The 12656-nt window shown below is 40.2% G+C and overlaps 1 protein-coding gene across 10 annotated transcripts in view; it reads right to left on the bottom strand.

Annotated features, from left to right (window-relative positions):
* The window catches only part of PHACTR2 (phosphatase and actin regulator 2), a 214523-nt gene that overhangs the window by 56826 nt on the left and 145041 nt on the right, over positions 1-12656 (bottom strand). For 7 of the 10 annotated variants that reach the window (XM_061130307.1, XM_061130302.1, XM_061130309.1 and 4 more), the window contains exons 3-4: positions 8075-8155; positions 3076-3234 (exon numbers count right to left, since the gene is read on the bottom strand). In XM_061130307.1, coding sequence (XP_060986290.1) covers positions 3076-3234; positions 8075-8155 — 240 coding nt within the window. The remainder of the gene's footprint in view (positions 1-3075; positions 3235-8074; positions 8156-12656) is intronic. The other 3 variants (XM_061130308.1, XM_061130311.1, XM_061130312.1) reach the window with 1 other exon arrangement.

Below are 12656 nucleotides of genomic sequence, written 5' to 3'. Positions count from 1 at the left end.
CCTATGCGCTCTGACTTGAAGAGGACACTACCTGTCACAATGGTCTGGAGGCGAGTGGCTGGCCACTACACTTCAGGTTGGCCTCCTTCCACCACGTGGAGAGTCAAGTTTAACAACACTGAGAACTGCAGGCAGCCTTCCTCTTGCCTAGAATGCCCTTCTGCCCCCAACTCGCTCCTTCACCTGACTGCTTCCTTCTGGTCTCCTCCAGGTCCCAGTTTGGAAATATCTTCCTTTAAGATCCAATTTGATACCCCTTGCAAGTTCCCTGGCTTGCTGTCCTCAGGCCTCCTAGAGCACTTCGCATCTTTCACTGCAGTGGCCTGTGTGCATACTGGTCTCCACGGAGGCCACTATCTGCTTGGAGGCAAGGTCGTCGCTCATGTTCAGTATGCTCTTTCCCTGGCCCCTGTGACCAATATCTTCATGCTCACGTGGGGAACAAATGCACACAAGTGACCTGTTACTTCATGGAAAGCCCTCTACAATGACTCAATAGAAATAATATCTGATACTTTTTCAGATTTCTCATATTGAACACCACGCTATACTTAACAGATTGCAGATCAGTTTTTCTGCCTCTTATATATTTATTGAGAAGGAATAATGAGAGACTAAGAGGCCCAGAAGGCTTACGGGAAAAGTCTCCAGCGATAGGCAGAAAAGGCCCCGCTGCTCCAGCTCCAGAATCGGGCCCTTGGGAATCTCTTGGGAGCCCCAGAAATACCATGAGTCCTAGGTAGAACCTACCCACAGAGCAGGGTGAAGGCCATTTGCCATTTGCTTGCTCTCTTTGATGCAGATGGTTCAAATATTCAAGTGCCAAGATGCTGTCTTAAAAAGATACAAGCATCCAGGTGGCATTAGTTTTGCAAATATAACCAATTAACAGGTGAAATGAAGCTCATGGGTAAGCTGACGTAATGCAGAAGGAAGGGGAACACTGAACCCCCAAATAAAGGATAAGCTGAGAACATGGGAAGGTGGATTTGCACAGCAGTAAGCTCACATAAGAAGTGAGATCAGAAGAGGAACAGAGCTAAGAGTGACTCTTAAGCTATTTTAATTTTTTTAGAATTAAATGCTGTCTTTCCAGAGCAATGAATGGTTTGTTTAAAAGGTATTTTCTATTTAACATGATACTCTGTGATGTTGGTTAGGACTGATGTTCTTTTTAGTGTCAGCAAGTGGCTTCCCCTCACTCAGCGTGGCTTCAGTGGGGACACTGTCCATATAGTGAAAGGGAGGCTCCTCTGTCTTACTAGGGCTGTGGTAGCAAGACCAGCATTTTCATCTCCTCAGGTACAGACCAGCCAAAGCACGATGCTATCTCGGACCTTATCTGACCAACAAGAACAGAAGGTACTAGTCCAAGATAAAAAATAAGAAAACAAAAACATCTCTCAAATATCCATGAACCTATGAAGTCTGCCATCTTCTTGGAATGTCCAGGCCTGAGGGTTTAATTAACATAAAGCTGTCAGCAACTTTTTATTATGCTGATAAAGGAAACACGTCCTTTGAAGCCTGTCCAGTCCACTGACTGATACTCCACAGGGGCAAGGCAAGCACTAGAGATGGCTCTGTTACACAATGAAGGATGTGATCCTTGAAAGTGAAAAGGCTGGACCAGGGAAAAACCACAGATGGATTTGAAATTTAACAGTGTGGTGAGATAGAACAGTTGGACTGAAAAAAAAAAAGATAAAAGTAAAAAAAAAGAAATCACTGCAATGCTTTCACCTAAATACTCTCAAAATCTATTCAGGTCTGTTTTCTTTTTATTATCCAGGAATCATATCACTAAAAACATTAGTTAATTTCTTATAATCAGTATTCTTAAGCATAACCAGACTTGTTCAACAGAAAGACTAAAGTAAAGCTCCATACTTAATACTGAATAAAGCAAAATAATTTTCAACAGGTAATTAATAGAGGCTTCTAAAAATTTGAAAGGCTAAAACACATGCAAATAATAGGGCATTATAGACTTTCCGAGGAGATGATCTTAAGTTATAACATCTGACAAATGTTCTTTCATTCCCTTTGTCTTTGGAGGATTTGGGTCAAGAACAGAGGAAGAGAAGTTTCCTTCCAGCAGTTTCTAAGAGTCTTCAAAATGCCTAGAAAGTTCAGATTAGGTCTGACAAATTTTTGCCATCCAACTCAGAAGGAGACATTATGGAAAACTAGCCTACTTCCTGACAATTCATTTATATGTGGCAGGAAATCATCTAGACTGTTCCAACAAAGGCTTATTTTATGGGCATTTCAGTTCAGGCTTGCATAAGAGGTTTGGGGGTTCCTGCAACTGTGATATGGATATGCAGTCTATCAGTGCCCAGGAACCTGTGAATGTTCTGGGGGTCCCCGACAGACATGTATTTTGCAGTTCTGTAATTTACCACAGTATTTCACATCGGAAACCAAGGTATCTCAAAAGAAAGCTTCTGGGAATGGCATACTTGCCTCTGGCATATTTTAAAATTTCCAACTGCACAGATAAATCATTGGGCAGAGGCTGTGGCCATGCCAGCAACCCAGATCCCCGGCATTACTGGGAACCATTCCTGGTCTCCCAGAAATGTCTGAGCCTGGACCAGAACTACAGTGTTGGGTGTGTGGACGCTACCAGCCAAGCTTCCACTTCTGAAGAGGTGGTGCTGGGCTGAGTGAGCCATCCTGTTTTGTTCTTCCTCCAAGCTGAGCTGCTACAACTGTCACCCGCAGAGAAAGATGTTCAGACTGCTGCTCTTTTTTTTTTTTTAAAGAAGATGCTGAGAAAAAACTCCTGATGAAAGGATAACACTCCCAGACATCTCTAATGATAGAAGAAGCCACGACTTCTGATTCTTACCATTAATTAGCCCTCTTTAATAAAGCATTAAATGATGTGCTTATAAAATGGATGTATCTACCTGAGGAAACCATCCCATTTCTCTTTGCTAGTTATCATTCTCTCCTTGTATTTACAGAACTCCTCTCTACTGGTCTCAGGGTCACTATGTGTGGAGCCCAAGACCTGCTTCTCATCTTTGAGCTGTAAAAGAATTGTGGGGTTTCTCTTGATTTTACCTTTCTTATCTTCTGCCTTTTCCTCCAGAGGTGGTGCTTTTTCAGCTACAGAGCCATTACCTTCTTCAGATCTTACTACATTTTCCTCTCGGGTAGATTCCTCTCCGACGGGTATCATGTGCCCGTTTGAATTTTCAAAGTTAACTGTTACATCTCCATCTAAAAATGGGGAGAGAAACACCTAGATGTCTAACTTTGACGGCTTTCTTAAAACCCAGTTTTCCAGGTACTAGGACTGTAGGGTTCAGATTTACGTTTCAGACCTGGAAACCAAATACATTCTGGACTATTTTCACTATGTTTTACTGAATAATTCACTGAAATGAAAGAGCTAGGAAATTCTTAGTGTTGGGGGAAAGTAGCTATGGAGAGGGTACCCAGATGCCATCTCAAGGCAGGAATGATTAATCTAATTATAAAATATCCCTGGGCAGGAGAGTCCCTCTCTTCTTGGGTTTAGTTTTGGTTGAAATCACACTTGGGAGTCTCTTTGTCATTCAGAAACTGAACGATAAAAGGAGGAATCTGAAAAATGGAATAAACATTTTTAACAAGCACCAAAAACACAAGGTGAATGCAAATATACTAATAACATGAATAGCAATTACACATACAAACGATTAGTGGGAGACATGAACATTTCCAAGCACCACTGTCTCCAGAATATTATATCCATAACACGCTGACTTTACACAGTAATATACCCTCTACTCTACTCAGGGAAAGATATCAGTAAGGCTAACTGTATTTTCATTTTGTTATTTATGGAAATATTAAAATGTACTCAGGGAGTTGTTGTATATTGCTGGCCAAAAAGTCTTTAAGTTAGGGCAATAATAATTTGAAAACATTACGAAAAAATGTTAAGAAAAAAGCAATTTGAGGGAATTTTTTAAAAATCACAATTGAAATTAAAATTTAATGTTATCTAAATCATAAATAATTAATTTAACACCCATGAATGTTTATAAATTCCTAGGAGTTTCTAAAGTAAGAGAGATTTTGCAGAAACTCTTAATTCAGTGATGCTTGAAAATTTAACACTAGTTCATATCAGGAAAATTTTAAGAAGCTGTGCTATTGGAAAAAAATTAATGATGATATTTTTACTTAGTAAACTTGAAGAAATGTATAATTAGAGCTAATTTTAGGTAAGTGTGATTAATTTTACTTTGCAATTATTCTGAACAGAATGATCATCTCTTAATTTTTCTTTAAATATGATTGAATTGCTTTGGCTCAACAATAAAATCCACTGGCCTTTTTGACAGAAACAATTATGGCATTTTAACAAGTAAAATACATATAATGCAATCATATTCAAAATGAACAAATAATTGTCCCTCAGTTGTGTAACTTCTACATACCTATAATCCAATACTTGTATAAAACTAAAATAGATAATAACTGGCAATGTTATTACAAGTAAATCTTAACTATGTCAATAAAATTAAGGTAACAATTTTTAAAAGACTACATGACAAACCAAAAAGAAAACAAAAGATCCTTGGTTCTCATTACTGGATCCCAAGAAATTTACTATTAAAAAAAAGAGGTAGGGGAGACACAATATAATGTCCAGGTATTGGATTCAAAAAAATAAATAATCTAAGAATGGAAAATTCCAGACAGAAGAGAAAACCATTTCTTTATATAAAAATCCTCAGTTTTCAGGTAACTCAAATACAAACTTATCTTTGTTTTCTACGACTTTCGCTGGTAATAAAAACATGCTGAAATCATGTTAATGACAATTTAATTCTATTTTAACCATTATTACATTAAAAATTCTTTAGGAGATTAAATAACTGATTTTTAAAATTCAGAACAAAAATCCTAGAGAGAAAATTAAATAATTGTGGCATAAGAAGAAACTGGATTAGCACATGATAAAGAGAAATGGTCAGTAATGTATAAAGATACTTACTCTGAGATATTAATATGAAATAAAGCTAAAGTATAGGCAATAATAGGAAAATGAGCCATGTTTGTAATAAATACGGAATTCAAGAAGAAAAACAGAGGAGAACTAAAGTTATTATTAACTGGTGTGTGTACTGAAAAGGTTTTCTAGTTTTTTGTATTGTTTTAGAATTAAAATAAGTCCTGAGCCAGGCTGCCAGTTACAGTAAGATGCCCACTCCAGGTCTTACAGGAGCATCTGTATGCAAACAAAGGAGAAAACTCAGACAAGAGTCCTAAGCTTAAAGTAAACCAAGAGATAAAGCATACAGAAATAAGGGGTTAAATAAGAAGCATGAGAGTGTTTGAGGGGTTTCCCTCTTTCGGGTAAGCAGGTTCTTTGGGGATACAGTTAACAGAGGAACAGAGACAAGAAGAAAATCATGAACAGAAGATAAGTGGCTAATTAAAAAAGGCATCCCAGGAGAAAAGAAAAGGAGGCTGGTATGTAGACAAAAACATCTGCATGCCTTCACGTTAAAGCTAAGGGAAAGGAAAGGTAAGAACCAGAAGATGACTAAACTTGCATTAGACCATGGACTTCTCAGGAGAGAAGGCCAATCACTGAATTTTTAGATTAAAGTTAGATTTTGGTATAAAAAAGGTCATCTAAGAGGAATAATAATAGCTGGGAGTGAGGGTATGGGGTGGAATGGGACGAGGTCAAACCCAGCGTAGTTGGTGGTATTTTTAAAGTCTATTTGGCTGACCGAATAAAGGGCATAATTGACAAGCACTGTTAAGAGCTAAGGCAAGGTCAAGAACATCAAGGAAAGAATGAACCTTGACTGGCAGAAGAGAGCAGGTTGTCACCAAGAACAGCAGTTTCCAGTCTCTGGCTAGGGCTGGAAACAGGCCGAAATTCTCAAGATAATTGCTTCTGGAAAAATGACAGAAAACTATTTTATACAGCCCTTGGCCGAAACGGGGGGAAAGAGTCTATTTACAATAAGCCTCACCAGGAACTTCTAAGTATTAGGTAATTTATGTAGTTCTATATAAGGGCCACGCAAAAAGTAGAAAGTAAAATTCAGTAATTGATGACTTCCCAAACATTAAACCTATTACACCATGCTTAGATTAAAAGCCTAAGCATGTTTGTTATTTTATGTTTTGAAACTTATAATGTTCAGTCTGCAAGCATTAAATAAAAAGACTCAACAGAGTCAGACTTCTGGAAAATAAGTAAATGAAATTGCAATCTATCTTGCAAATAGCTTAACAGATTAGGCAAAATAAAAACCAAGCAATACTAAGCATTTCCCTAAGCCACTTGTTTATAGAAAAAGTAAATGCTTTTCTAGCTATAATTTTTAATGGATAAAAAAAGAGACGTTTAGTCTCTATATTCAATATTCATTAACAGTTCTGGCCATAAATTTTTCCACTTCTTTTTCTTCCTTTAAAAAGGTTTCCAAATAAAGGTTTACCACACCACTGCTGTGGCCTATCCTGTAATGATGATCGCCCAACATTTGAGTTTTCAGTGGACATGTAATTTCTCTGCCTTTTCCAAGGAGATAAGAGAGGAGGAAGACTTTGAAACCGCAAGTCCACCTTCAAGCACAAAAACGTTAAGGATGTACATTTTTTATTTCTAAAAGCCCTAGGCAGAAAATGAATAGCTTCAAGGTTAACAGAAAATTAGGGGATACTTAAAAGTTCATTCATAAAATGGAGTGAAAGTGAAAGTCACTCAGTTGTGTCTGACTCTTTGCAACCCCATGGTATGGTCCATGGAATTCTCCAGGCCAGAATACTGGAGTGGGTAGCTGTTCCCTTCTCCAGGGGATCTTCCAAACCCAGGAATCAAACCCAGGTCTCCCATATTACAGGCAGATTCTTTACTGTCTGAGTCCAAAATAGAGTGAGAGAAGTATAATAAGTAAAACACCTAAAATTTTGAGGGCTCAAGAAAAATGGCATTCTTTAATTCAGGACTTCCCTGTTTTCTTTAAAGCAGGACTAAAATAGTAAAGCATCTCTTAGCTTCTTCTAGAATATTCAGATGTTGAATATCATGTCATTTGGATTTACAAATAGTAAATGCCAAAAGATATTAAGCTCTTTGCAAGGAACATATTTTAGGAAAAGAGGAGTACTATTGTTTTGATTCTAAATTAATAGCACTTTATTTGTGCCCATAAGAGCACAATAATAATATTTTACCTCAGTAAGCATTCAGGGGATGAGGTGAGGAAGGCATGAGGTAAACCAACAACGGTGCAACAAAAATTTCCATGAGTTTTATAGTAGTGGGAGCAATGAAGATTATTCACTATTATTTATTTGGAGAAATAACCAATCTTGGTATCTTCTTTTGAGGGCCTATCTCAGTTTCTATCTAATCCTTGTCTTTTCGAGCAAGATTATTCCTTGGGAAGATAAAGGGGAAAAGGGAAGAAGATTAGATGTAGGGGATGAAATACTTGGAAATAATAATTGTTAGTGAAAAGGTGAGACAGAGTTAGATTCAAAGAAATGAAAAGAGAACAAAGCTGGGAAAATACTTGAGTGATGCATAAAGCAGACTAATCTGCCCATTCATGCCTTATTGAATGTACATTTGAGTGTATTATAGAGTATAAAGGACAAGAGGTCCGTTTATCATGTCTTTTTTCTTTTACTGGTAGGCTTAAGAAACCAAAAGGCACGAGTCAAAACTTTCAGCTAAAACTTTGCATTTAGTCAAACGATGGAGTTTACTTGTAGAGAGAGACTGAAGCTCAAGAACAGAGCATGAACCATGTAAGCATTTGTATCTTGTCTGTATCTCCTGCCACAGAGAAGCTTTGTTAAGCTTTAGGTTTAGGATGACATATGGTGAGGCACTCACCAAAAAGCTCATTGAATGTCTTCTTTAGAATACCTGAGATACCCTGCAGCCCACAAAGGCTGTCTGAATTAAAGCAAGATTCTCAGATTGTCGTACTTTATCTCCCAAAGACCATGATCATCTTAAATTTCAAAAGAAAATGAAAGAAAGACCAGAGAATGAAGGATCAAATTACTTTAAATGTATGATTAATTTCCTCACCTTGATCAGGCAATTCCTTAAGAACTCCCCTTCTTATCAGCTCCTCTCTACTTTGTCTTGTAGAAATCTTCCTTTCTAATACTTTTAAAAAGAATAAGAACAAGTAAGAATCTTCATTGCTTAAAATAATTACGAAAAACATTCCAAGTAGAATTGAGTACATTCATTCTGTTCACTTGAGGGCTCAGACCCCAGTTTTTCTAGTTGCCCCGCAAACCACGTGAATGGAATCAACATAATCAGGATGGGCAAATGACCTGAGCCCACGATCTGAAGCCCAGTCACTGAGCTTTCTTCCAAATGATGGTACTTGGCCTAGAATTCAGACACATTATCTTAAATCAACTATGGGGCACCAAAGCTACTTCTCACTTTGAAATATTCCTTTCTTTGGTAATGCATTCTAAAACACAGGCTTTTATGAATGTACAATGAATACAGAGGATATGCATGCTTACATGAAAACAAACTTTCAGTAGACATTCAGGTAACTCATCTGAATCCCAGACAGAAGGACTACTTTGCTAGTGTTTTCTTTCTCACACCGTCTATTACAGAAGTCCGACATTTGTGTAATTCTTTTCCCTGCCATACTCACAAGTTCTAGAGTGTTCTGGAGTAATCCCTGACAAATACCAAGTCTTGGGAGGATGGAGTCAATTCATGCTTTCATAGAATGTAATGGGGCAGGAAACTCAACGGTGATTCTTCTTCAGGAAGAAATCTAAATTCCTGGCGCAACTTCAGAACGAAGCTTAGGAGCTCAGGATGAGACTTCAGTAGTAGTCACCTTATGTCTATAGTGCTAGTTCCTAAACCTCACATGTCATATAACCACTAGCTGAGGTCCCCACTTTCAGGGGCCAAGAAGGTGTGTCAAGTTAACACAGGGTCTATTTCCTGTTAACACACTCTATTTCCTCCAGATGCCCTGTTCAAGAAAGCACCTTGACACTCGAAAAAGGGCCAGAGAAGGGGTCAAGCCAGGGTTCTTTAGGGGAGAAAGAAAGTTTCATTGGTAGAGAGTGGGTAGCCACAGCAGGACTAGATTCTGATTCTCCCTAAAATTCCTACTCCTGGCCTCGTAATCTGTAACTCCTAAAGTCACCCTGGACAACATAATTTCAAGACCCAACCAAAACCCCATTACCCTACGCCATTGGTTCAGTTCAGTCGCTCAGTTGTGTCCGACTCTTTGTGACCCCATGAACTGCAGCACCCTATGCCATCCTTGGCACATACAAACAGAGCTTGTAATGACACTAAAAACATGCTTTTTGGGGGTGCTCCAGGTGGCCTGAAGCTAGGACACTGGGGAGGGACTGCGGAGGGAGGGGGGGGTGCCTTGGATCAGAGCTTTGTATTAAGCAATGACATGAACCCCAGAAGAGCTACATTGAGCATCTTTTGAAGAAACTGGAATTTTTTTCTCCTTTCTGATAACTAGGAATTGTGTATCTTGATTGCCAGAAAAGTCAGAGTAAAGCTTGATATATACCACTGATTTCATATGGCAATTCATGGATGAATTCTGTTTCCTCCTTCTTAGGGACCTGACTGCATTTACATTTTATTTATGGCATATGTGCTCTTTGTTCTAAGTTTTGTCAAACTTTTTTGGGGGCAGGGCAGAATCACAGTATAAACAAATGAGGAAATGAATGAGTGAATGAATGAAAAGTGAAAAGAATGATAATGAACATCTCATTGGTTCACATGAAGACACACAAAGAAATCCCCCTCCTTCCTTTAGCTCACTCACCCACCCCCACCCTCCACCATCCCTTCCAGAAACAAGTGAACAACAGCTCACTGGAACCTTGGCAATTTCAACAGAACAAAGTCAACTGGGTGTGGGGGCCAGCAGGAGCTGTTCTGTAGTGGGAGCTCTTGTTTGTAAAAAAGAGTGCTGTTACTTAAATGTAGCTTCAATGGGTTCAAGCTTTTTGTCAAAGAGGAGAGAACCCCCTTCAGCACAGGAAGCCAAATGCCACCCCCCACAATGACTCTGGGGCCCTGCCAAGACAGGCAGCGGTTCAGCAAGACGGACCCTCACCACTGCAGTCTCCTGAGGATGGTACAACTCATTCACACTTGCCTGGAGCTCCAAGGGGTCTGAGACCTCTTGCAGCCAGGGTCTCAGGCCCCCCTTTTTGTGGGTGGGCCCTGATCACGCTCTCCCTCCCCCCGGCTGTGTGCACTAAGCTTGAGGCTGCAGGTGCCACTGGACATGTGATGAGGCCACATCCTGGGAAAGTGAGGGTACTGCTGACACAGAACACAGTCATCGTGGCTGTCTGCCCCTGGTTCTCAGGAAACAGAGCTTCTAACTGTGTTTGCTGCTTCGATTAAGTGCCCTAAAACCCAAAATGGTTGCCAGAAGTCCTGGATTCTAGTCCCGGAACTTCCACAGCCAGTTGTGTGACGCTGGGAACTCTTCAGGTTCCAAGGCTCTGATCCATTATCTGTAAACTTAGGGATGCGATTCAATGGCCACTAAAGGACAGCCCATCCAGCCCAAATACTGGGGTGATCCTGGATCATTAATCAAAGCCACTCTGTAATCTCTTTCTGTGCATGCGTGCTTCAGTCGTGGCTGGCTCTTTGCGACCCCATGGACTATAGTCCTCCAGGCTCCTCTGTCCATGTGATTCTCCCAAGGAGCAGGCATCTTTTAATTTCATGGCTGTAGTCACCATCTGCAGTGACTTTGGAGCCAGCAAGAATACTGGAGTGGGCTGCCATGTCCTCCTCCAGGGGATCTTCCCGACCCAAGGATTGAACCCAAGTCTCTTGGGTCTCCTGCATTGGCAGGTGGGTTTTTCACCACTAGAGTCACCCGGGAAGCCCAATCTCTGCTTCGGATACCTTTAAAAGCTTTCAAACCTAACTTAAAAAAATCAAGAGGGTCCAGAAGGTATCCCCTTGTTGTTTCTGCCTTTTCATTATGGATCCCAGAGGATCCTTTAGTTTTAGAGTTACGTTTTCTGTTGCTTTCATTCTAATTTAATCTCAGCTAAAAATCCACCCTCTTTCTTCTGTGTAAATACTGGAGTGAGAAGCGGCAGTTTGGCTTCTTGCCAAGAATCAAACTCGACAGTGTTGTTCTTTTGCTCTACCTTGCATAAAGGGGTCCTGATAGGAAAATGCCTTTGGTTATTTGTTTGGTCTTTGGCTGAGGGCATTTTTAACACAGATGCAGATAACTGTGTCCTGGGCCAAGGAGAACAAACTGCAGGCGACTAGGCATGGAAGGTATGCTGTCAGGGCACCAAGTTCCAACCACCGCGCTCCCAGAACAAGTATCTCACTCTTCATCTTTTAAAATATGTGCCTCATGTTTACAGAGTGTCTGTCTGTTTGCAGAACACATTCACAAGACAGTTTTTCATGGGCCCAGAAGTGTTTTGCATTGGAATGAATCTGCGAGGTCATTCTAGTCCAACATGCCACACCAAGCAAGAGTCCTTTCAGGAACATTCCTGGGATGTGCTCACCTGTCTAAAGATATTTGGAGGCTAGAGGGTCCCTTTACAACAGAGTCCCCTCCAGCTCTCCATCACTCTCACTTTATTCCTCGTAAGAAGGAATTCAAACTTAACATTCAAAAAACTAAGATCATGGCATCCGGTCCCATCACTTCATGGCAGATAGATGGGGGGAAAAAATGGAAACAGTGGCAGATTTTATTTTCTTTGGCTCCAAAATCACTGCAGATGGTGACTGCAGCCATGGAATTAAAAGACGCCTGCTCCTAGGGAGAAAGGCTATGACAAACCTAGACAGCGTATTAAAAAGCAGAGCCATCACTCTGCTGATGAAGGTCTGTAGAGTCAGAGCTATGGTTTTTCCAGTAGACATGAGCTTGAGCAAACTTCAGGAGATAATGAAGGACAGGGAAGCCTGGGGTGCCACAGTTCATGGGGCTGCAGAGTCAGATGTGACTTAGCAACTGAACAAATAAGTCAACATTGCACCCCTCCCTGTAACTGTAGCCCATTAATCAAGGCCACGCTCCCCATCACTCTAGACCTGAGCAAGTAATCTGTGAATGGAAAACAGTAGAGGTGACGCTGGGTCCACTGGGAGCAAAGCGTGTCATGGAAGCCTCCTAGAATCTGATCCCAAGTATCCACCAGTTGCTCTTTGACTCTGAAGCTCACACTTGTCTGTGCAACAACAGCACTAATACCGGGGGGGAGGGGTCTCGCTCCCAGCAGCAGCACACCCAGAATCTTGCAGGACACAGATCACTGGATGGAATAGCTGGGCTTTTCCATGAAAAGTATTGTTGCCAGTTGAGTAAATGGCTCACAGTTACTCACTTTTATCCTAATTAAAAAAGCACATGTGATTTTTACACCAAGGCCAAGGAAAACGATGATTTCTTTTTCCCTTTTTTTACATAGCTGATTTATATTATTATATTAGTTTCAGGTGTACAACACAGTGACTCAATATTTTTATAGATTATACTCCATTTAAAGTTATTGCAAAATCATGGCTGTATTTCCCTGTGCTGTACAACATATTCTTACTGCTTGGTGCTTTTACACGGGATCGTTTTAATCCTCTACCTCAT

Source organism: Dama dama, chromosome 26 (assembly GCF_033118175.1).
Source record: "Dama dama isolate Ldn47 chromosome 26, ASM3311817v1, whole genome shotgun sequence".
NCBI lineage: Eukaryota > Metazoa > Chordata > Mammalia > Artiodactyla > Cervidae > Dama > Dama dama.
The sequence above is the reverse complement of the archived record's forward strand: the minus strand, read 5'-3'. Positions and strand labels throughout refer to the sequence as shown.